Source organism: Cataglyphis hispanica, chromosome 5 (genome assembly GCF_021464435.1).
Source record: "Cataglyphis hispanica isolate Lineage 1 chromosome 5, ULB_Chis1_1.0, whole genome shotgun sequence".
Taxonomy (NCBI): Eukaryota; Metazoa; Arthropoda; class Insecta; order Hymenoptera; family Formicidae; genus Cataglyphis; species Cataglyphis hispanica.
This window is the reverse complement of record NC_065958.1, coordinates 9,700,106-9,723,410: the sequence shown is the minus strand read 5'-3', so window position 1 is coordinate 9,723,410 and position 23,305 is coordinate 9,700,106. Positions and strand designations below refer to the sequence as shown.

At 34.7% G+C, this 23,305-nt stretch overlaps 3 protein-coding genes across 16 annotated transcripts; all 3 read right to left on the bottom strand.

Moving 5' to 3' along the window:
- Window positions 1-17: 17 nt before the first annotated feature.
- Window positions 18-14,615, bottom strand: LOC126849931 (uncharacterized). 10 transcript variants are annotated; one of them, XM_050592350.1, is made up of 18 exons: window positions 14,432-14,615; window positions 12,544-12,758; window positions 10,888-11,244; window positions 7,933-8,149; window positions 7,119-7,423; window positions 6,571-6,642; window positions 5,666-5,889; window positions 5,408-5,505; window positions 4,988-5,299; window positions 4,463-4,849; window positions 4,134-4,372; window positions 3,779-4,059; window positions 3,438-3,594; window positions 3,134-3,363; window positions 2,908-3,056; window positions 2,511-2,822; window positions 1,993-2,402; window positions 18-1,913 (listed from the first exon to the last, which is right to left on the bottom strand). In XM_050592350.1, exons 4-18 carry the CDS (start codon window positions 8,044-8,046, stop codon window positions 1,325-1,327), a joined length of 3,879 nt encoding a protein of 1,292 aa, XP_050448307.1. In that variant the 5' UTR covers window positions 8,047-8,149; window positions 10,888-11,244; window positions 12,544-12,758; window positions 14,432-14,615; the 3' UTR covers window positions 18-1,324. The 10 variants fall into 10 exon arrangements, with proteins under 10 accessions (XP_050448307.1, XP_050448309.1, XP_050448306.1 ...); XM_050592352.1 differs by lacking the exons at window positions 10,888-11,244; window positions 12,544-12,758 and adding an exon at window positions 14,227-14,359; XM_050592349.1 differs by lacking the exon at window positions 10,888-11,244.
- A 471-nt stretch (window positions 14,616-15,086) lies between these two features.
- Window positions 15,087-18,996, bottom strand: LOC126850121 (diphthine methyltransferase). Of its 3 annotated transcripts, none has more exons than XM_050592813.1 (5): window positions 18,846-18,996; window positions 18,483-18,658; window positions 16,106-16,735; window positions 15,861-15,996; window positions 15,087-15,546 (listed from the first exon to the last, which is right to left on the bottom strand). In XM_050592813.1, exons 3-5 carry the CDS (start codon window positions 16,719-16,721, stop codon window positions 15,186-15,188), a joined length of 1,113 nt encoding a protein of 370 aa, XP_050448770.1. In that variant the 5' UTR covers window positions 16,722-16,735; window positions 18,483-18,658; window positions 18,846-18,996; the 3' UTR covers window positions 15,087-15,185. The 3 variants fall into 3 exon arrangements, with proteins under 3 accessions (XP_050448770.1, XP_050448772.1, XP_050448771.1); XM_050592815.1 differs by having other exon boundaries at window positions 18,483-18,785; window positions 18,846-18,991; XM_050592814.1 differs by lacking the exon at window positions 18,483-18,658.
- A 413-nt stretch (window positions 18,997-19,409) lies between these two features.
- Window positions 19,410-22,875, bottom strand: LOC126849850 (shootin-1). 3 transcript variants are annotated; one of them, XM_050592139.1, is made up of 2 exons: window positions 22,247-22,875; window positions 19,410-21,477 (listed from the first exon to the last, which is right to left on the bottom strand). In XM_050592139.1, the coding sequence occupies exon 2, from the start codon at window positions 21,196-21,198 to the stop codon at window positions 19,975-19,977; it is 1,224 nt and encodes a 407-aa protein (XP_050448096.1). In that variant the 5' UTR covers window positions 21,199-21,477; window positions 22,247-22,875; the 3' UTR covers window positions 19,410-19,974. The 3 variants fall into 3 exon arrangements, with proteins under 3 accessions (XP_050448096.1, XP_050448098.1, XP_050448097.1); XM_050592141.1 differs by having other exon boundaries at window positions 22,596-22,875; XM_050592140.1 differs by lacking the exon at window positions 22,247-22,875 and adding an exon at window positions 21,567-22,229.
- Window positions 22,876-23,305: the final 430 nt, after the last annotated feature.

Below are 23,305 nucleotides of genomic sequence, written 5' to 3'. Positions count from 1 at the left end.
ATGTGTATTACAGTAAATTTTATTGAGTAAATAGTTTCTCACTATTGGTGTTTATTATATATTATAGTATCGTAATGCGTTGAAACTCGCTAATTCGCTTTTTTTTTCCATATCTACAGAATCGTAATACATTTACTTTTTTATGCAATGTTTCTTCAATTGCAGCGCACGCTACCGTTTAAATAAGCTTATCTCGATTCTCACAACATGTTGGGGAATATATATAACATCTATTGTAATTTTATTTAAAAAATAAAACATACATGAACGAGGAGGAGGGGGAACTTGAATGTACAACATTAAAATATTTCCTGAAATGTTAGATATATATACGTGTTAAAAAAGCGCATTCGTCTCGATGAAATAAATTATATGAGAATAACAATTACATATGGTTCAATTTATACTCTGTACATTATTAAATTATATGAGATTTAATCGATAACATCCATTACTATTTTTATAATGGAAGTTTGGCGATTTTACAATTAACTTGAATAAAATAATTATCGCGCAAGCACATACAATTATAAGCATATATCTTTATCGGCGAATCGCCATTCAGCATATCCGTAAATACGGAGAGTATATGTAACGTTACGTTAACAAATTTATTTATACAATTGACTATCTATATACAGTATATCAATATGAGTATATATTTAATATAATATTAAAGAGAGACTTTGCTAATCTTATCTGTTGCGCTACTATCCAGGATATTTTTTTACTTTTTTTTCTCTTTTTAAATTTTTCCTTTCTTATATAAGAGGACTTGAAAATCATTATTTTTAAATAATGATCATATTTGCCTGTTGTTATTTGAATTTATTCTAAGAAAATAAACTGAAAAGAGCCAATAATTAAAGTTTCCTATTTAAACTTTGGTTTTGAGCAGGCAAATTTGACAATAAATATTACGACAAATAATATTAGCATGTAATGGATTTTTAATAAAATCTAGATATGTAACAGAATACGCGAAAAATAGACATACTTACATGATAATTGATCCGTAAATATGTTCTCACTTGGAAGATATCGTGTTTTAAACATTCCAAATTTACACTTTTGATTAAAATAGACTAAAATTTTTTAATAAATGTTTAGTTTACATACTGATTAAGAATACGTATTTTGCTTTTAGTTAAAATTGAATAATGTAATTTTTTAATATATGGATATCATTTTGGATGGCAAAGGTTGTTATCTAAGATTGGATTCAAATTTATAATTGCAACTCTCTTTCTTTATATATCATTTATAAACACGTTGACGACGACGAGAGAACCATTTATTCGGCGTATATAATGGCGAATTTAATTCAGACAGTTGTTCCGTACGTGCTGAACATCACTCTGGTGGTATCTGTATCGAGAGTAACATCTTCCGGAGACGCTAGATCAACCTTTATGGATCCAGAATTGTTTCGTTTTCGCGTCATACCACCGCCCCAATTCGACAGAGTCCAATGGTAAGTCTCGCCATTTTTTTCGTTTGCCACGGCAGTCTCCTGCGTTGTCTCATTCTCCTTCTCCAAACCAGTCTCGATCGAGACAGATGATTGTGACGCGACGGAATCGAAACTAGAATCACCACCACCGCCGTCACCGTCGCCGCCGCCTCTGTATCGATTTATGCATTCCGTTGCCATCTCACCGGGAGATTCCTCAATGGCTCGTAAGATATTTTGACATAGTTCCGAATCGAGAGGTATCGGATCCTCCGAGTCGCGATTATGTATGGTTACCGCTATATGAGCCGGATGCGGTATCGGTAGAGGAATCACCAACTTCTCTGCACTGTATGGACGAATCTGGCGTTTCCACGGTTGCCACCGTCCTTCGGAACTATTGTCGTTTGTCATTGCGTGTCTTCGGATCTTTGTCGACGTCAATAGTCCGCTAGTATCACTGCGAAGAATCGTGCTTATTATATTTTTAAAAAACTTGACGATTCAACTAAATAAATCAATTCAAAAGAGATAATTACCATCGCTTATCAGCCTTTCTGCTATTGCTGGTTTGCTTAGCTCGCGGATTAAAAGCAGATACCTCGAGATATGGACTGTGTATTTGAATATTCCCGCGTGGTGCGTAAACAGCGCCAAGCAAATCAGGCCCGTTGATGCCACCTAGCTCAGTACTGTGGACCATGTCCGTATATCGCGACAGATCAACTCCTGGATGTGGTTCTAATCTGAATTTAGTGTCGGAATCGTCGAGTGGTTGTAGAAAATCCAGACTAAAAATGTCGGCGTACATAAGCCCTGCCAGGCCTGCCCAGTCACATACCCCTAAACCTTTATTTTCCCAAAAATCTTCCTCATTGCCGGATAATCTCGCCAAAACATGAGTGGGATATAGACGTTCTAGCATCAGTGCTCCTTGCTGTATGACCACCTACAATTTTATTTTATCAATATTACAGACTGTGCACATACATATAAATTTATAGAAAATAAAGTATGTAGAATCACTCACACATAGAATTTTGTGAAAAATAATTACCTTCAAGTCAAAAGTAGTTAATTTTATTTTACTCCTCACCGCGACGCCGAGACCTGTCTGCAAATTCTTTCTTCGACGATCCAATTTCTCATGTAATACGGCAATCAAATCTTTGGCTTCTTTTTCGAGCGATTTGTACGGATCCTTTGTCTTTGCGAGACTAGCGGCAAATGGACCGAAACAGGCTTCGACAAACTGAGTAAAATCTCTCTGCGGTTGAGTAATTAATCTCTCGATTTCTTGTTGAAAAGCCAGCAATTCGTCCAGTTCTAACTTTGCTTCAAATGCGGCTAATGCTTGTTCCGCTCGTATCTGACGAAAATATAATTTCAATTTTACAGATTTTATACATTGCCGGACATTACACGATGTCTATCTACAAAGAAGCAAAACTCACTTGATAATAATAATCCGAAGCTAACCCTGGGCCAGCTATTCTCTTTACGACAAAACTATCGCTTGCTGGTATCCGACCTCTGTTTTTAATCACTAGATGGAACATTGCTGTATCCCAGAGCACTCTGACCCAGTAACGTATCACAGCAACTGTGAAATAGGATTATTTTTCGATATAAGCACACATAATTTCTTGCATTCTTTACTAAATTCAGTATTTTATTTACTTGTAAGTATTACGAATGAAATGACTGGGCACAGAACAAAGGCTACGAATAACGCCGCTATTGGTTGTAGACATCCTTGAATACCAATGTTCCAGAGTAATGCTTCCACTACCACGAGATATCGATTACGGCTCGGTTCGGGGCTATCCAAGTCCATGATAAGTGCCATAAACGCATGCAGCGTCAGTGTAATTAAAGGCATCCTGACAAAATGGAAGAGTTTAATTGCACTAAAAGAAAAAAAAAGAAAAAAAAAAGAAAAAATCCGCAACACGTAAAAAAAATTATCGCGCATGAAACTAACCATAAGACTGCGGTGAGAGCAATCAGCAGTGAGCCAACACTCGCCATGATACACACCACGGGAAATATAAACAATATGATAATCGTGCCCAACAGACCCTTAACACCATAATTCCATAGTCTATTTAGATGTCGAGTCATACCTTTGCCGATAAATCCTAAGGGGGCAGGGAGGATATCATTATCATTATTATTATTGTTAATATTGTTATTAGTAGTACTAGTGATATTTTTTCTTGATATAGTGTATATGTCCCTTGTTATAATTGCACCCATCAAAATGAATAAAGAAATTTGGTTAGAAAATATGTTTTATAAGAATCTGATTGAGATTGAACTTACCTGTGTCTGGTTCAGTTTCAAAATGTGTTCGACTTTTACTGATGTGCCTCCAAAGCGCTATTAATCGAGAACAAAGAGTAGGCATCTGTGATGACTTTCTCGGAAATAATGTTCCATTCAATTGACTCAATTCTAAATCGGGGGTAAACGATTGCACCAGCAATAAAGCGCGAAAAGATACTGGACTACACCAGGGTACGGCTACGCCCAATAAAAACATTGCATTCCAAGTCCAACACCACGTCCTGGCGATGTAATTTATCCAGCGCCACATCGGCCATCTATTATATTGCGATATTATTACAAGGCTAAACATTAGGATCTGGATAATAGTCTTATGTATTGATTCAAATACCTTGTTGTAGTTGTATGTACAATTTCTCTTTCGACTAAAAAGACGGGTTGACTGGGATCAGCGCGAGGTGTTGTAATAGAAGTTGGAGTGTTGCTCAATACGGTCGGAATGATTTCTGATTGACCTTGAAAATTACGTCTTATTATCCAGTTTTTTGGTAGCCAGATTTGCGTGGGCCATTGGAAAGTCCTTGTCGGAGTTTTGACCTTCCGCAGTTCTTTCAGAAGAACTGGCTCTCTCTGAGAAATGGATAAATTCAACAAAACTTTTTAACAAACCGTCAATAAAATAAAAAAAACATGATTAAAATTAAGCATTTTATTATATACCTCTTTCATAAAGGTTAAATCACGATTAAGAAAGTAAATTGTTTGCGTGAGATTCTGATGACTGCAGAGCGTCAGAGCTTCCTCGTGAGCGCTCCATTCGCATTCCTCGATGAAATTTTCCTCAGCCTCCCGCATTCGATCGCGCATCCATGGCTGTATTCGCGACAAAACCGGATGCTCGTTTTCAATGCGACGTCGCAGAGAATCTTTGGTTTGCGATAGTTTCCGTTGCATATTCTCTACCGCTCGATGCATCAGCACGACCGATTGCGCTTGTTGAACCAGCAGCTGAGCAATACCGTCGCCTAACGCGAGAATGTCTGGATGCGATAAGATATTTGAGTATACCCTTTGCAGATATTCACGCATCACCGCTTCATTAACTTCCTAAAAATATCAATGCTGATGTATGCTAAATACATTGCTTTATTTCTTATACAAAATATATAAAATATAACATGTATAATTTTTCTTTTAAGCGCGGATAATTTGCGCGCATTGATCTTTAATGCAAAAATTTCTTACTCGTTCTATTTCCTCATCCGGTTTCTTTTGTGCTCTCAATTCAGATATCAGTCTTTCTCTAAAGTGAAGGAACCAGCCTCTTGTCTCTCTCTCCAAAATTGCAACAAGCGTCGGCAGAGCCTTCCTAATTATGTCCCTGCTAAATAGTCTTAGATCGACCGCGGCCCCACCGGGTGTCCCAAATACAAAAGGGATCGAAACAGGCAATAGCTGGGACGATTCTCTTTCCACTTCAAATTTTTCAGTAGTTGCCCGACGTAGTTGTTTCTTTATAAATCCACAAAGTAGTTCCACAGAATCCTCATATTCCGGCTATAATGACATAGAACAATGAAAAAACATAGTGTCAACGTTCAAGTTTACATATTAAAGACATTGCAAAGTCTTGCAAAAATATGAAAATATATAATAATATCTTACCCGACAGACCAATTCCGCTACCAAGTATCGACAACGTTCTTCCCTAATTTTAGCATCTAAATTATGTGCCTGGAGCGATGGCACGCCAATTATAATATCTGCAAAATACATACATATATATTATATATGTATAGCATAGATACGTATAATACAATGTCGATAATACAGATGTGTAACGTTTAAACGTCATACAAACACATATATACATATGAGCGCGCATATGTAATAAAAATGCACGAAAGGACACAAACTGCTCACCGAGAAGTCGTAATAGTCCCGTTATTAGAGCCTTAAGGGATTGTGAGACACTAAAGCAATGAGAAATTAATCTAGCTCTCGCCGTTACAACGAGAAATCTAGTCGCCAAGGCGAGATCCGTGAGTAACGTGTCTCGCCGTCTATCTCGGCCGCGCTGTAGAAGACCGCTCAGTCGCCATCGGTGCGTCTGTCCAGCAAAGTTGATCGAATCTACTTCGAATTCTCTGCAAGACAAATTTTTGATTAGCCGCGCGATAAAGTTTCCGATCAAAATCGTAGAAAGCGTTAATATTTTACAGATAGTTTACAATAGTTTACTTTATTTATGCAAATATGTTGTAATATACACAAAGTAAAGATAGCACTTTTACTGTCACAAAACTATTTTTATATAGCAATATAATATATCTATTCGTTTCCTAGTTTCACCAAAGATTCTTGTTCGGTGGCATCTATATTGAATTTCATATATTCAATATATAATTATAATCGACTAATTATAGCAATACAATTCGCGCTAAAGCTCATGGTTTCTTCTTACAATGATTATGTATTATACAAACAAAAATCTAAACTAATAATATAAATAACAGCTAAAAATATATAATTTACAAATTGTGTGCCGTGCGACATTTATATTATATGATTACGCACGTTTAATCTTACATCAATCTGCAATTTCAATCGCGCAAAAAATTACATAAATAATTTATCTCATTTATCTCTCCAATGCATTGCAAATGAACATTTAGGATAGATTAATCGCAATGCGAATGAAAGATCATGCTGTAAATATGACAAGTTTCCGCGCAAAAAATATCTACCGACTTATATGTTTAAACATTTTTTAACACATTTTTATTATGTTTCAAATATTGTATGTGTCGCTAATGTGTCACACGTACCCGCATTTTCGAATGCTCTCCAATTGAGTGGCATTTAGCTTCTTCGGCTTTCCATATTTATCCTTGTGTAAGCTTTACAGAAATCGTTAAAGCATATATCAGATACGTACACGCAGAGAACCAAAAGGATCGCTTTATTTATCCGGCACAGAAAGAGAGAGAAAGAGAGAGTGTGATACTCTGCGTATATCTTATTCATTGAAAACGCAAGTGAGATATATTGATACATACAATTTCAAAATTTACATTTGCTCATTGTTTTCCGAATATCGCTATTTATCAATCGTCAAATCAACAGATTTAACGATTTATTCCAACACGGATTATATATATATATATATATATATATATATATATATATATATATATATATATATATATTCTTGTTTACCCATTACTACACTATATGACATCTTTCTCTACTGCCTATATATCTACTGTCGCTACGCAATGTAATGTATAATTATACAAAATTACGACTAGCTAACACAATTGTTAAAAGAGTAAAAAAGAGATTGAAAAATATTCATATAAGAGAAAAGATTTACCCTCGCTCCCTGATGCTCTCCAATTGTTTGTTGGTCAATCTTCTTGGCTCGCCCTTGCTGTCTACAGCAACGGCGTCCAGCTCGTCGAAGCTGGGTGCCACAAAAAGATCCCTTAGATGATATTTTTTTCGCGCCAACGTGTCATCACCCTCCGTGCACGAGGACAATGGCGGTGGCAAAACGATGGGGAAAGTTCGCCAGTGATAGAGAAATTGTTGGGCCACTTCCTTGATGTTGTGTACCAATGTCTCGACTTCCGCTGGAGCACCTCGCAAATGCGAAATGTCGAATTCCACCGGTTCTTTCTGAAAAACGACGATTATGTTAGAATTTAATAGATTGAGGGAAGCAAAATGCGGCGCTGCTTTTCTTTTTTCATTATATATTTACATATTTATTTTTATTTTATTTTATATTTTGAGTTATTTTATATATTTTATTTAAATTTGACTTTGATTTTTTATATCGAACATATCGATTGTAAAAATTTTACAATCTATACATCATTTTATCATATTGGATGCGATTTCAAAAGAAAAAAAAATCTATTTATTCTAATGTAGATGGTAGCTGTACGAATAAATATCAATACACATAAAATTAATACATGTTGTCTGAACAAGTCGCCTACAAAATTGAATTTCTAATAATTATATATTACATATAATACTTTTCTCTTCAAATTATATATATTTATAATTTATACACAAATAATATTTCAATTTTTGAATGATTTTTCATGATTAAATAAAAAGATGTTTGGTAGCAGACGTGTCACAAATGTCTGTCCAAAGCATTTTTATTTTTGCGTTACCTCGGGTTGGAGTCCATCTGCATTGTCTCGATGATGAGGCTGCTGAGGATAGGCTTGATGATTCGGTCCTGTGTTGGCGGAATTGGCGGAAACTGAGTTTAGATTGTGGGGCATCTCGCGCGTGAAAAGTGTGCGCGGCGGCTGGGGTCAGCTGCCCCGTATACCAACTATCTCTTCATATACCATGCTGCTGGTAGCCACCATTTATCATTTTATGCTGCAAATCAAACGTAAGAAGAATCGTTTAAATCACGTCAAGAATCAAAAAATGGCCGTCTAATCATTTATGAGTCTGTCTACGAGGGAGAGGTGCAATTTTATTGGAAAGACAAAATGAAGATGGAAAATCCATGTTTCGCGTATTTTACTTTAAAATTAAAGTTAATACGTTCAGTTTTATACATTAAACTATTACAGATATTATTTTATGTATTAATTAATAAAAAACTGCTACTTATGTAAACTATTCAAAGAAATATTCAAAAAATATACAATTTGTCGATGGGATACATATAATTCATATACAAATAAAATCACAAAATTATAATACAATAACACACACATACATGAGATGATTGAGATTTAAAACGCATTAGCAAGAGTAGCTTTTTTTATCGAATACGGATCTTAAAGGAGATGATGCCTGCTTCAATGCAGCGATCAAAGCCATGTGCAACGGGAAAAGGCTAGACAGAATACATGTAGAGTTTTATAGATACGATAAAAATATCCAGGACCAAGAGGGAACAAGAGTGAGCAGAATGCGAGGGACGATGCGCGTCGTCGTTCGCGTGTGTGGCGTGCGGTACCTAGTCAACTTTGGCTTTGGCTGAATGTGCGAGACCTATTAACCGATTATGTTCCATTAAACGTTTAAGATTCTGAACATTCCACTCTTCTTGCCGTTATATATATACGTCATTGCGTATGTTTTAAATTACGTTCCGCTCTCATGCGGTTTATATCGCGTCGCGTCGCCTTTTTCTCCTCTTTTTTTTTTGTACCTACAATGATACGGTATTCTTATGTAAATAGCTCACGAGAGAGATGTAACATAAATACAAAAATACGACACATACAAAAATTTGTAAAATATTTCCAAAGCGTTTCGATTTCGTATGACACGAGGCTAAAAGCGACTGATGAAAAATTCACATATTTCTGTTAATTAAAAGCACAAGCGAGATATCACAAACGAGATTTATTTTCGTGTGATATGGGCTCTTTGATCGAAATTATTTCTATAGCACTTGACCCGGTACATTTAGTGTAATCCGCAGCGAACATTTCCAAAGAGATGAAATAAAACCGACTTCTCCAAATTTGCTTCATGTCGTGTCCGTCATTACTCGTTTCATAAAAATCACAAAGTATTAAAGGTGAAAACTTTAATAGACATCTTGTAGAGTTATCGGTTTGCGTTGTTGTTCCGATTCAGAATTCAGAACAAGTTACATCGTGTGATGACTATATCGCACAGATACATTGCACAGATGTGTGAGAGTATATTACCAGACAATATTACATATATAATTTTATACATTTCATAATTTTTTCTTTTTCTTTTACTTTTACAACACATATAGAAAATATAATTTTATTTATCTTTTTCATCATTTATTTTATTTTAATTAAAGAGAAAAATATGACAAAGATAATTTAGAATAATTTTCATTAGATTTTTCCACTTAGAAAAATATTTTTTCTTTCGAAAAAAATCGAAAAGAAACAACAAAACGCTGAATACGGGAACACGAAAGAATAGTCGCAATGTTCGAGTGTTTTAGATATTCGTATGTTAACGGACAGTTTGCAAGCTCTACCTTTTGACCTAATTCGAAGAGCTCTCGTAATCTTAAAACAAACGGCCAGAATATTGCAAAGTCGATCCGATCGCTCTAATGCGCTGCATGTCACGCGTGATTGCGTGTGATTTCATGCACGATGCACAATTTCCGAGAAAACCCAACAGTGATTTTTTTTACCGTTAAACACAGCTAGCGTTATTAACATGGTAATGCTGAAAAATCGATGTAATAAAACGTGGATTATTTTACGTTAATCTTGTTTTTATCCAAACATTGATATCTTGCGAGGAAAAAGTATATTCTCCCGTGTACAATGATGGGAAAAATGTGTTGAAGAATCGCTCCTGAAAAAAAAAGAGAATGAGAAAGAAAAGAGACGAGCCTTTCATTTGCGAAAGGCGCGGTACGTAGTAACAAGTAACAAGCCGCACGAGTGCTACTGCTGTATCGACTATTATCGAATGATAAGAACGTAAACGAAATGAATAGCTGCCATTCATAGATTCGAAACGACTAGCGCACAAATGTCGCAAAGGAATGTCGATTATTCGCTATAGATTCCATATAAAGAATTTTATTTATTTGCTTGTTGAATACTTTACTTAAAATAATAAGTAATAATAAGTAAAATAAATAAAAAATAAGTAAATAAATAAAAAAAAGGCGCCAAGTGTACGCGACAGATGTGAAAAATTTTTATGCAATATAATATTATTTTACCAACCAAACCAAAAACTGTTATACAAAATACTTGCTTTAATCATTTGCAAAAAATGATATTGAAAAATTGCGCGCCTATTAATAAAAACGTATATGCTACAAAATTTACTTATTGTTACTTCTAACATATTAAAGAGATGTTATATCTAAATTACAATCTTTTAAAATCTTTTAAAATAGTGAAATATATTTAGGAATAAAAAAATTTTTAATAAAAAAATTTGACATTGTTAAACATATGCTACTCAAATTAATTCTACTTGTTACATTTTGAATTCAACAGCGCCAAGTTTTTGTAATAAAACATTTTTTTTATATGTAAATATATTTCACTATATTAAAAGATTGTAACACTGTAATTTAGATATAGCATATTTTGAATATGTTGTAAGTAATAATAAATTTTTAATTTAATGTTGCACGATACCTCGGAATGTTTCGCTGTTGCTGCGCGCGAATTTGGCGCGAGACTAATACCGTATCTCTTGATTATATATCGCGTGTCTAAAACACTACACTGAATTTCATATTTACAACTATAATATTCTCTTCTCATATAATTTTGATTAGTTCCAAGAAAAACAGTTCAAAGAAAATTGCTTCCGTAAACTATATGTACTTTTTTTTTTCCCCTCGTATCTCTCTCAAGTAGAAGAACGTGTTCGAGTATATGTAAGGTATAGACGTCTGATGTAAAGTATCGTTCACTTGCAATTGTCAGTTCGCTGCATGGATCCTCAGCTCACGATTACCTCATTCGAGATTCGTTTGTATACAATAAGTACTGAAAAGTTAAAAAATAATAGAAATAAATGCAATTGTATACAAAAGAAATAAAAAGGAAATAATATACACTCAAATTCCAATTTCTTTTGTTGCATGTGTTTTTTTAAAAGAAAGACTGGAGGAGCTGACATGATCGGCGCTTTTTTGCACTCGTCCATGACTTAACGAACAAGATCCGGCACAATAGTAGAGAGACGCGCAACGTTCAAATCCCAGCCTGCTCTTTCAATGTGCACAACACTCCCTGTTGTCTCTTCCCGTTTCGTTATTTGCTCCCCTCTTTTTTCGCGTTCGCGCCCTTCGTTAAGCTGCCGCAACACGATATATGTACATAGTGCATATGTAATATGCGTATTTGTAAAATCCCTCTCTTTCTCCTTTTCTGTCTGCCTATTTGCGTGTACAATTTTCAAAATGTAATTTCGCATCTAAAATATCAATCCCTCAAACTCATTCTAGAAATTATTTCGAGCAAGATCATGCAAAATGATTCAAAGCCGTCTTTCAAAGGTCTATCTTTCCACGATAATATTATAATTAAAATAATCATTGCAATAGTTGGAAATTATTAATCCGCACTAGTTTATTAAAGTTCTCATTGCCCGTTTGCGTCACGCAAATTCACGGGCGTATGCCTGTACGCAAGCACGACATATCTCTCCCGGACTCCCGGAGAGAGATCCAATCTCACACACGCACACACACACACACACACACACACACACACACACACACACACACACACACACACACACACACACACACACACACACACACACACACACACACACACACACGCGCGCGCGCGCGCACACACACACATCCAGTCTATCGCACACGTGGTGTGCGTTGCTAGTGCCAAATGCGAATGGAAGAAAAGGGGGAAAAAAAAAAAAATAGAGAAATGTGTGTGTGTGACAATCCAGGAAGATGCGAAATAAAACATACATACATCCGTCATGCCAGATGCCTCGCTTGCCTTTCTCCTTCGCGCAAAGGTTTTTTATTTTGTAATTTTATATTAAAAAAAAAAAAAAAATGTTAATATTTCGCGTTCCATAGTTATGGAAAATTTATGATAAAATATCCAATGCATTATATATCATCATTATCTCTTAAAAGAATGGGTTTCAAATGATTTGTAAAGGAGCTTTTCGATTCAACTTCAGACCACTCATCCTACAAACATAAATGTTCCGTTTTTATGCGACAATTGTGCATCTTTTGTGTACACTTAAAGAAGAATTAATAGAAAAATTGAATGAAAAATAAAAAGGCGTAGGACTTTTGTGCTTACCAGTAAGGAAAGTATTTGAAAAAGATGTCTAGAAAAATTTTATATTTTCTCACGTTGAAAGTCGAAGCTTTTTCCAACTCCTCTGGTAAATTCAATTTCTTTGCATCACGTTCTCCTTTCTGTTTGCACGTTCGCTATCATGCGACGTGTACGTGCAACGCTCCTATATGATGTCTTACATATGCGGTGATAACTTTTCGTAATTAATTTCTTTCCTATAATAATTTGAAAAATTAACATTACTTATATTATTAATAAAAGTTTGTTCATGGCGATAATTAAAAATATATCTGAAATTTCAGCAAAAGTCCCTAACTATACTCTTATAAGTTAGTTCAACCATGGCGCAGTTTATGCGGCGAATAATTTTTAATTAACGCAACTATGAATGCTCTTAAAATTGAAAATTGTATGTACAATAATATTGCATTTGAATTCACCCACATTTTTTAGAGGATTAAAAATGCGTGTTCCTCGAACTCTCGCGTCACATGCACTGCCCCATCATTTTTTTTCACCCATAAATTTATATCGCGTGTAGCGTAACGAAAGAGATGGATCGATCAAGTTGCCGACGCGACACATACAAAGCGTGTACTATGCACGCATTCTAGAGTACTCCGATTTCTTTCCCCTTTTTGAGAACGCACCCCAAATGAAAGATAGATCCAGCCGATGACGAGAGGACAACGCCCCTGTGCTGTATCGCGACTCGTTTCTCTCCATCGTGATCGACAGGGGAGGTTCGCATAGATTCGCACATTAATCATCATCGGAGAGAAAAGATCGCGTTATAATGAGACAAATAAAATTATTTTGCCTCAACAGTCGAACGGAAATCAAAACATCTCGAAACTCTAGATTAAAGTCCTCAAATCAAATTCGTGCAGTCGTTTGAAAGGCTTGTCTATATTTTTTATGGATAGAATAAATTTTCTAGACATTGCGCGTTAAGATTGTTAGGAAAGATAGGAAGATAGGAAAACTTTCTATTCTATTTTTTCAATGGCTCTTTGAATAAATGGATGATGTTATCGCTATAATGATACTCGAGACTTTCTTGTTAAAGCGTGAAAATTGAATTTATAGCAAATTTTCAATAATATTAAAAAATTAAAATGTAAAGTTTGCATTTAATGAAAAGATGTCAATATTATATATGAATAAAGTTATTAAAAATAGCGCGAATTTATGTCATTTAAGATTGTAAACGCATTCTCGCACAAATACGGAAAATACTATAATGTTGTGAAAATTTCAACGCTCTTACATAAAACATTCGTCTATTTCTCAAGTTTTTTTTTATTATGCAGTTAAAAAAACATTATAATCCTTTTTATTAAAATCATTTGCTGTCATCACTGTTTATAAAAGAAACGTAACGTAACGGCAATTAAAAAACAAAAATGTCTACACCATATTAAAAAGTGACTTGACGCAGATAGAAATGTAAACCATCGATAATGTTATAGATTTCATAGACGCGCGTCGCGCTCGATTATTGCGCTGTATAAGATAAAATTTCAGACTTTACGATGTTCTTTGTAGCCTTTGTAGAGAGAACGATCGAGGTGGAAGGGTCGTGGAAGGGCCGCGGAAGGGCTCGCGTCATGATGCGATGCGATGCGATGCGAAACAAGTCAAGATGAAACACTGCCGCGAAAGTGCCGTCGTCAGCCTAACCTTGATTCGGCTGGCTGGCTAATTTTTCCATGGGCCGAGGATACGCGCCAAATCATTTCCGAGTCGTTATATCATAGCGACAAAGCCATTCGTCGCGAGAGCACGCAGTCACCAGCTGAGATCCTGGCGCGTCCTAGTTCGCCGAAAGGAAACGACGAGAAAACGTAGGAGCCTGCTTAAGGAAACTCACAGTTCTACTACTCACCGTTACTCCAGATCGCGACTCATTTACAGATATCACAAATGTGTAGAGCGAGAAGCGATCCAGGATGTCACACTATTGATAAAAAATACTGTCAAAGGAATTTTCGAACGAATTAGTCAAACGACATTCAGCAACCAGCGACGACGCGACGACTGATTTTTATCGAACCATCCGCGGCGAAATGTGGCTCGCGCCACGTTCGACCCGCCATCTCATGTTTATCGTTACAACGATATTTGCAAGGCGGTCATGAACTATATTGTAAACATAGTAATAAATATGGGCGCGAGAATTTTGGTGAGAAATCTGGGGTTACCAGATCTCCTCTGATATTTCACTAGATATCTCGATACACATACATACTCATAAAGCAAAAGGATAAGAAAAAAAAAAAAAAAAATGAATAAAGTGCGAAATATACAAGTTTATAAATAAAATGGAGTATTATTAAATAGAAAGTCTTTGGAACAAGAATGATCAATATCGCTACAAATATTACTTTATTTTTAATATGAGAAAGAAAATTTAGTTATAAAGCATAAAAATCAAAAAGATAATTTGATATATATTTTCACCTAATTTATTCTAACTGTTTTATCTTTTTCTATATCTTTTTCTATACTATATATACGAAAAACTTTTATATTGTACAATGTATTTTTATGCACATTTTTATTTTATATATATATATATATACACATATACACATACACTTAACAAAGCTTAAAAAAATATAAGCTTTATTTTATTCGCATTATGAATCGGGTTCGTAAATCTTAAAATTAATTGCGGATAATTTGAGGGCACAATCTTGGTAGGAGCAAGTACTTACCAAAGTCTTTCCAACAGGTATTTTTAAATGAGAAACATCTTCCTCCTTCAAGAATGACCAATCGCAACCATAGGATATACCGCAATGCTTATTGTAATAGCCAATGATAGCCGGGTCATAACTACAATCAACAATTTTAAAACCTTCATACATACATGCGGCGAATAAATATTGATGCATAAATGGATCCCATTTCAAACGCCAAATTCCACCTTTGAGATTAGTTTTGGATACTGGTCGTTTCAAGTTTCTCTTGTCCCACAATCTTAGAATCTCATCGTAACTGAAATGTTTAGTGTATTTTTAATGTACTTTTATAAAAAAACTGAGATAAAGAATAACTTCACTTTTATAAAAAAACTGAGATAAAGAATAACTTCACTACATTTTTTTATATGAAATATAGAAAAAATATACTTTTGAACATGAGAAAACAGATTAATGATATATCTTTTACTTCATTGGCAGTTTATATTGAATAAAAACCGCCGATACAGAAAATAAATTTGTTGTGAATCAAGTGTAACTTTATCAAACAAAAAGTATATAAATCTCTTTCGTAAAATCGTAGATATAATAATTGCAAAAATCTTTCACCTTCCAGTTGCAAGCATGAATGGTTTAACAATGTTACTGTGAATGCTGGTGACACCAGAAGTGTGCTCACTATTACACATTATGGGAGTAGATCCTGTCCTGATGTCAAAAGTTAAAAACTTGGTGTCATCACCTCCTAAAATTTAAAATATGTTAGTTTGTCAAAAATCTACATTAGTATTTTTCATTTAGAGAATATTTTCTGAAAAAAAATTTGCAAAATTATAGCATATATATTATTATACCGGAATAAAAAATATTATCGTTGCGATAATCAAAGGCCACTATCCACGCCTGGAACTCGTGCGCGTGTAATGTAAAGTCTTTTATCAGATTATTAGTTTCATGCCATGTAAATCGAGATATCCGTCCTTGACTATCGCTCACAGCAATATGTGGATTCAAATGAGAAGAAACACCTCCAGTGGACCAATCCAAAGATAATGCCATGACATCTTCGTTATCATCACTGATTCTTTCTTCAGCAATTAATTGCAATATTGTTTTGTTTTCCTTTTTTTCTAATTCGTAGATTTGCAGATATCCATTGGAGTCAGCAACAGCGAGCAATATTTGATTATTTTCGCTATTCGTGATATATATCCACTTCATATCTAACACACCTAAAGTGTCTATTTGTTGCAATACTTGTAATTTTCCACCATCCGCCACGCGGAGCAAATAAATTCGTCCTGTCCGTTTACACTTTTCATCTTTTGCACTTTCTTTATTCTCAATTAATTTGTATGTTCCACACACCAGTAGATCTTGAAACGATTCTGCAGGACACCACTCAATGGAATCTGCCGGGAATTCTGTATTAAACTCGTCTAAAGTACAAAAAACTTCCTTAATTGCCATTTGTGGAAAATTGTCTGAAACAAAAGAAATTTCAAATATCCCTTACCAAATTTCTCACACGCGTTATCACACTATTAATATTTAACAAATAATTAATTCAAATTTTATTATATAGATAAAAGTAGTTTTAAATATTTGTATATAAAAAAACTTACAACATAGAAAGATTTAATATAGATATACATATGTCATATAATCAATAAGTTTTACTTTTAATTGACAATTTTACTTTAAAAATGCCTCACCAATATAAAGTCAAGCAGTCTGTGCAATTTTCAAATAATAAAATTTAAAAAGTGCAATTTTGCAATCAATGTCTTTATTACAACTAATGGAAAAAAAAAAAGTGTGTGTGCGAAATCAAAAAAAGATGTAATATACATATGTATATGTATAAGGAATAAAATGTCCAAACCATTAAAAGAAAGAGAAAACATTTGTGGTGAAAGCATGCATACATACAATTGTACAAATAAATAATATAAATCTGCTAATCGACTTTTTCCCAAAAAAACATAATTTTTATACATGCATACACATAGGTGTTTTATCTAAACAAATTTTTTTCGATAAAAAAATTTTATTTTTTTATAAATATTACAATAAGTTTAAGTATAGGAACACACATTTTTGTACTATTTTTACATTTCATATATAGAAAACAAATTCTTATGTTTATCTTTTAGATTTATAATAATACTACATTATATATTATATATATATCGAGTTAATAACTTAAGCAACAGTGTATATAATATCTAATCAGATTATATAAAAATTTTTGTATAAAATCATTATTGCGTAAATAAAAAAAGTGACTATCTTGTTTACATTTGTACTATAATTGACGATATATAAAGTTTAATGAGGTTTTAAATGTGTATAGCAATATATAAAATCTTTTATCATTACATCATACACAATTTGTATCATTAACACATATTATCGATCGGATCATTCGATTAGGCGGCTTATTAATAGGCTCTCAATTTAATGAAATAAATAAATATATAAATATTATCAAAAAGAATCACAGAAAGAAAAAAAAAAAGAAAAAAATCTCAGAAAAATTGTTTAAAATGACATGTTACAAACTAACAATAAGTTTAAAGTAAATAAAAAAAATATCATACTGTTACGATATGTTTGTTGCCAGTGTTAATTAGCATTTTACATAACAGTAAACCAAAAAAATTCCCCTGATTATTTTTCTCGAGTTTGATTGAGCACAATTCGTTGATTTACTGAAGAAGAAATTATCATTTAATATTTCAGCTATATATAATGCGAGAAATCCATGACAAAAATATTCTTCTTACAATATTAGATTTAATTATGGAATCTATTATTGTTATTCTAAATCATTATCTTATACAAATTACTCCTTCTCTAATAATACTTTGAGTTGATCAAAATTCGAGGTAGAATAAATACTGTTAATAATAGAATATATATATTCTTTCATATTAAATATGTATCTCTCTCTCTCTCTCTTTCAAAAGAAAAACAAATTATAAGTACAATTGTTATATCAAGGAACTTGAAAAATTCGATTCATGATTATTTTAATAGAAGACATAATATTATTGGCACGCTTTCTTGGAGCTTTTTGTAGCTTCGACTCGACATTGTTTGACAAGACGACACGCTTTCATGAGATCACGTTCAACTTTAGGCATTGTCTTGCGAAGTTTACTACCAGTGTAAAAAGGTTTAAGATCGCGACCTAGCTGTTCTATGATGCGTAGCAATTTCACATACTTCGATTGAGCAGGAACGGAAGACGAAGACACGGACATTGACACGGTCACGGACACGGTCTGTTGCGAGGGCGTTGAATTTGATACCGGCAACAACGGTTCCGTAATTTTCGCAGTAACCCCTACGTTTTTGCGTTGCTTTGCCATCTCTTGTGCGTGGTTTTTATTTTAATATACCTTGAGAAATAATCGATTGACATAATCTATAAAGTCTGAACCTTAAAATCCACTAATAACCAAATATTTCGTCAAGTTATTCTCGTATTTTAGCAAAGAAAAGTCAATCGTAAAATTTAGCTAACCTCTAAAAATAACACAGAGAATAGTTTTTATCGATTTCACGTCGTTATGTTTTTTTACAAACCTTAAATATCGTTTTGTCGTATCATTCGAAACACGATGAGCAGCTGATGTGTAAATGATGTAAGATTGATAAATATCAATTCCGAATACGATCAGCGACGCTAACAGAATAGTAATAACGGGTATCAGGTATCGGCCATTGAAAAAAAAAAAAAAAACTGAACATTCCCTAGAAAAAAAAAATTTTAGCTCCTTTTATTCCAATTTTTTCCAAGGCCGTAATTAACTAACCAATCAAATCACAATTCATCATTCTTACTATGATGAAAATACTAGACTGTGATTGGTCGATTTGCTTATGGAATTATTGTTACGACGAAAATTTTTCGAACGTACCTAGATGACCACGCATCGTGTTGTAGCTCTCAAAGAAATCTGCGGGAAATTGTTGTAATATCTACTTCATGCGATATTATTTTCAATGAAATACAATCATATTTATAAAAAATTTACAGTATTACATAATGGAATACTAAATTGAGTTAATTGAGTATACAGTTTGTAATCTTATAAAAAGTAGTAACGATGAAAAGTCTCTGAAAGAAGAAATATTAAGAGCATTGCATTGTATACAAAACTTTTATTTATTTAACGATATATATTTATGGAATATATTTACGGGATTATACTTTCCATTAGGTACATGTTGTTTGAAAAACTTTTCCTTATATTTCTTTCCTTTACTCACTCGAAACGTATACTGACAGATTTGCAATGTACTCAATGATTTTAACATAAACCATAGTACATAATTGTCTCTTCATGTTTGGTAAGATTTTGTTCTTCCCTTACCTGCCTCTCTTTATCTAATGATCTCTAGAATATACAAATGAATACTCCATTTCATCTCAACTTCTTTCTACGTATTAAATTGCAACTTAAAAGTAGAGAGAGTTATCGGCCGCACACAGTTTCAATGAGATACATATATGGATCGAGCACACAGTTAAGGCATCTTAGAGCCGTAGTGAAGAAAGTAGCGATTTTTAATCTCATAAACAAGATGCTCCATCTATATACGTCATCGTATAAATCAGTCCAAATCTAAATATTCGTATAAAGCAACATCTCGTGAAATAATATTGTATAAGGCTAGAAGTACTCTAATCACTAGCTAGCTCGGCGACAAATCATTGTTGCGCGTTGTGCTGTGTCTCTAGCAAGCAATCCCGCACGGCAACTCTAGCTTGCTGAATACCGTTCTTCAACCTCTCGGCAGCACTGCGGCTGCCCGCATAGGACAGACGAATGTCTCTGCCAAGCTCCTCAATGATCATTAACAATTTACCGTAATTGTTTTGACCGGGCACGGTCGGAAAATTGATCATGCTGGACGGGCTGGCCTGCGCCACTTGTACAGTTTGCACGTTCTGTAAATTCCTGGGATTTGGCACGGTGATCACAGGTTCAGGGATACGTGGTGGAGGTGGCGGCGGCGGCGGCGGCTGAATCTCCGACATTTTAGGCAGCGCCGGTGGATCGTTAAGTTTCGTGATCGTTATCTCGTTCAGTTTGGCCAACTCTGTCAATTTGGCCATTTCGCTCGCCATCTTCGAGTACTCCGGTATCTTGGCGATATCGTTCTGCATGCTTGTTTGCATCTTCATCATTTCGTTCATCTTTGTCTTTTCATTCATCTTTGCAATCTCTTTCGCCATCTCGCTAATTTGAGCCATCTCGTTCAATTTCGTTATGTCATTATTCGTGTATTTGGCCATTTCTGTCATCTTTACCATTTCATTCAACTTTGCTAATTCATTTATTCTCTGCACCTCGTTGATTTTAGCCATTTGTGTCATCTTCATCATCTCATTCATTTTTGCCATTTCGCTGATTTTGGAAATGTCATTGTACTTTGCCATCTCAGAAAATTTCACCATTTCGTTCATCTTGGCAATCTCCTGCATTTTCATGTACTCCGTAGTCTTGGCATATTCCGCCATTTTCTCCATTTCGTATCTTTTTGCCATATCCTGCGACATTTTATTTAATTCAGAATTCATTTTGCTAAACTCTGCCAATTGAGCCATTTGAACTATATGCTCAGGTACTTTTCCCCTTTCCATCATTTGCTTCAATTCCGCAGATATTTTATTCATATTCATCTCGGACATTTGGGCTATCGTAGCGGGATCCGGAGGAGGCATTTTAGACAGCTCTGCAATTTTAGAAATCTCTCTCGCAAGATTCTCGTCCAGACAACGCTTTTTTTTGGCACGATGTCTAGCCATTCGCTGAGCTTCTTGCATTCTCCTCAATGCCGCTTGCTCCTCAGTTTCTTTAGCTCTAGCGTTCTTCATTATCTCCACAGCCGAATACAATCTAACAGCGCATTCCTCTCCTGTTTCTGACATCTATAATCTCGCATTTCCCTCACTGTCTTAAGGTAAGATTTTTTTCAGACAATAACCGTAACACACTAACACAAATCGCATCGAATATGTCCTTTGTGCGATCTATCATTTTGAATCAAATTATTGAATAAAACAATTTCTAATCAAATACATGGGTATTCAAGCTCGATCGATACCCTCCGATATTCGCCACTTGACTTTGGCAATTTTCAATTACACTTGTTCATTTATCTATATGTACCACAATTTGAAAAATATATTTAATAGTGTGGAATTCATCTGAAACAAATAAACAAACAAGCGTTATAATACGAATGATGACACAACATAGAGGATAATAAAATGTGCTCGTGTGAAACCTAACCAACCTTCTTTATTAGACAGGCAGCGTAAATGATAATATAATGGAGTATTTAAAAAAAAAATTATAATTTAAACGAGTGTCTACGTAAAAACAATCTGTTTAATTTCAAATCCAGAGAAAAGTGATTGCCGAAAGCCGGTGATATATTTGTAAAAAATCTTAACAATCAAATTTGATACGTTCCGATTAAATCGCTCGCATCGGCGGTAACACAGATTTCCCGATTGAAAGATAAAAACGGTAAGAAACGGCAAACTAGTTTCACGAATGTGCGACGCGGCAACGAATTCGGTAACGCGGGAGATTCTACGTCCGCAATTATGCGCACATTGTCGAACTCTTCCAACGAAAGCGTCGTCAAAAATTCCGGCTCCATTGCCCATGCGACGCGACGCAAGTGACGCCTGACGCCACGCGAACGAGAAAGATTCGAAAAGAAGACACGTCTATCGCGTCGCGACGCATGCGCACCGAATTAAGAACGACATCGTTGACAATCGTCGGTCATCGTTCATCGTCGTCGTCGTCGTCGTCGTCGTCGTCGTCTTCTCAGCTCCACATAGGGTTTACCGATTCCCCTTCCTCCTCCGCGGCAACGTACACACGTACATGCGTCAATCGACAACAATGGCGGACGCGTTGCGAACGATTTGCCGATCCGCCGAAACGCACGATTCAACTCACCCTAGCGAGAAATTTGCCGATTATCAAGGACTCGACTCGCATCCGCGCTTTCCTTCGGACGTATCGCGCCCGTCAGTCTGCGTCTTCCGGCAATCTGCGCGCTTTTTCACCAAGTTATCTTACGGATAAACGCACAAAGGCTGCATCGGCCAACATGTAAGATTTTCGCGTTTGGAGCCACTTTAAGGGTCCAAGCGGGGTCGTCGCCGATAGGCTGCGTGTGACGTCGTTGCGTTTATTGACCATAACCCCTTCCTACCATCGTCTGCAACTTTACGACAGACAGGTGTACGACCCTACGCGAACCGCGAAACTATTGATCGCAGCGCGCCTCTATACCTCACCTCACCTGACTTCACGTTCTTTGAGAATCGCATCTTCCGCACGTCTTGAAACTGCGATATTGTTCGCCAAGATGGAATATAAGTGATATAAGCGGTTGTCCTTAAGGAGAGACACTCTTGATCGTTCCTTTGATCGCACGGTAGAGATTGATCGAGAAGATATAGCCGTTTACTCTCTATAAGCGAGCAACTGATCCCCAATAATCGCATGATAATTTAATGAATCGCACAAAACTATCATAAGCCGAAGAGATTTTTGCCGCGGAAATTTTGACAAGATTAGAGCGAGCGATACATTATTATCATCTTAACGTAGCGGATTACAATAGAAATTTATATAAACGAGAGATAGTATGTGTTTATACACTGCTAATGACATTTAGAAAAAGTAAGTATTATAAATATATATATATATATATATTTATATATATTTTTATGTAAAAAGATTTAAAAAATATGTCGATAAACAAAGGAGATGATTTTAATATAATGTATGTCGATACCTTATAGGAAATAAACTTGTATGCTACATAAATAAAAATTTTAATAATTGCAATTTATACATTTTTCAATTTTTCTTTCTTTTTTTAAGTATAAATTATATATATATATATATATATATATATATATATATATACATATATATATATATATATATATATATATATATATGTACATATGTATTTATATTAAATGTAGATATGTCAAAGAAGAT

What these genes read in the sequence shown, in the direction of transcription:
- LOC126849850 (XM_050592139.1), bottom strand. Translation starts at nt 21,198, where the DNA reads ATGTCAGAAACAGGAGAGGAATGCGCTGTTAGATTGTATTCGGCTGTG.
- LOC126850121 (XM_050592813.1), bottom strand. Translation starts at nt 16,721, where the DNA reads ATGGCAATTAAGGAAGTTTTTTGTACTTTAGACGAGTTTAATACAGAA. An exon ending in CGATAATATTTTTTATTCCG is followed by an intron (nt 15,997 to 16,105) that starts GTATAATAATAT and finishes TTTAAATTTTAG; the next exon opens with GAGGTGATGACACCAAGTTT. An exon ending in TTCATGCTTGCAACTGGAAG is followed by an intron (nt 15,547 to 15,860) that starts GTGAAAGATTTT and finishes TAAACATTTCAG; the next exon opens with TTACGATGAGATTCTAAGAT.
- LOC126849931 (XM_050592352.1), bottom strand. Translation starts at nt 8,046, where the DNA reads ATGCCCCACAATCTAAACTCAGTTTCCGCCAATTCCGCCAACACAGGA. An exon ending in GAGAGCATTCGAAAATGCGG is followed by an intron (nt 5,890 to 6,570) that starts GTACGTGTGACA and finishes TTTGTCTTGCAG; the next exon opens with AGAATTCGAAGTAGATTCGA. An exon ending in AGAAAGGCTGATAAGCGATG is followed by an intron (nt 1,914 to 1,992) that starts GTAATTATCTCT and finishes GATTCTTCGCAG; the next exon opens with TGATACTAGCGGACTATTGA.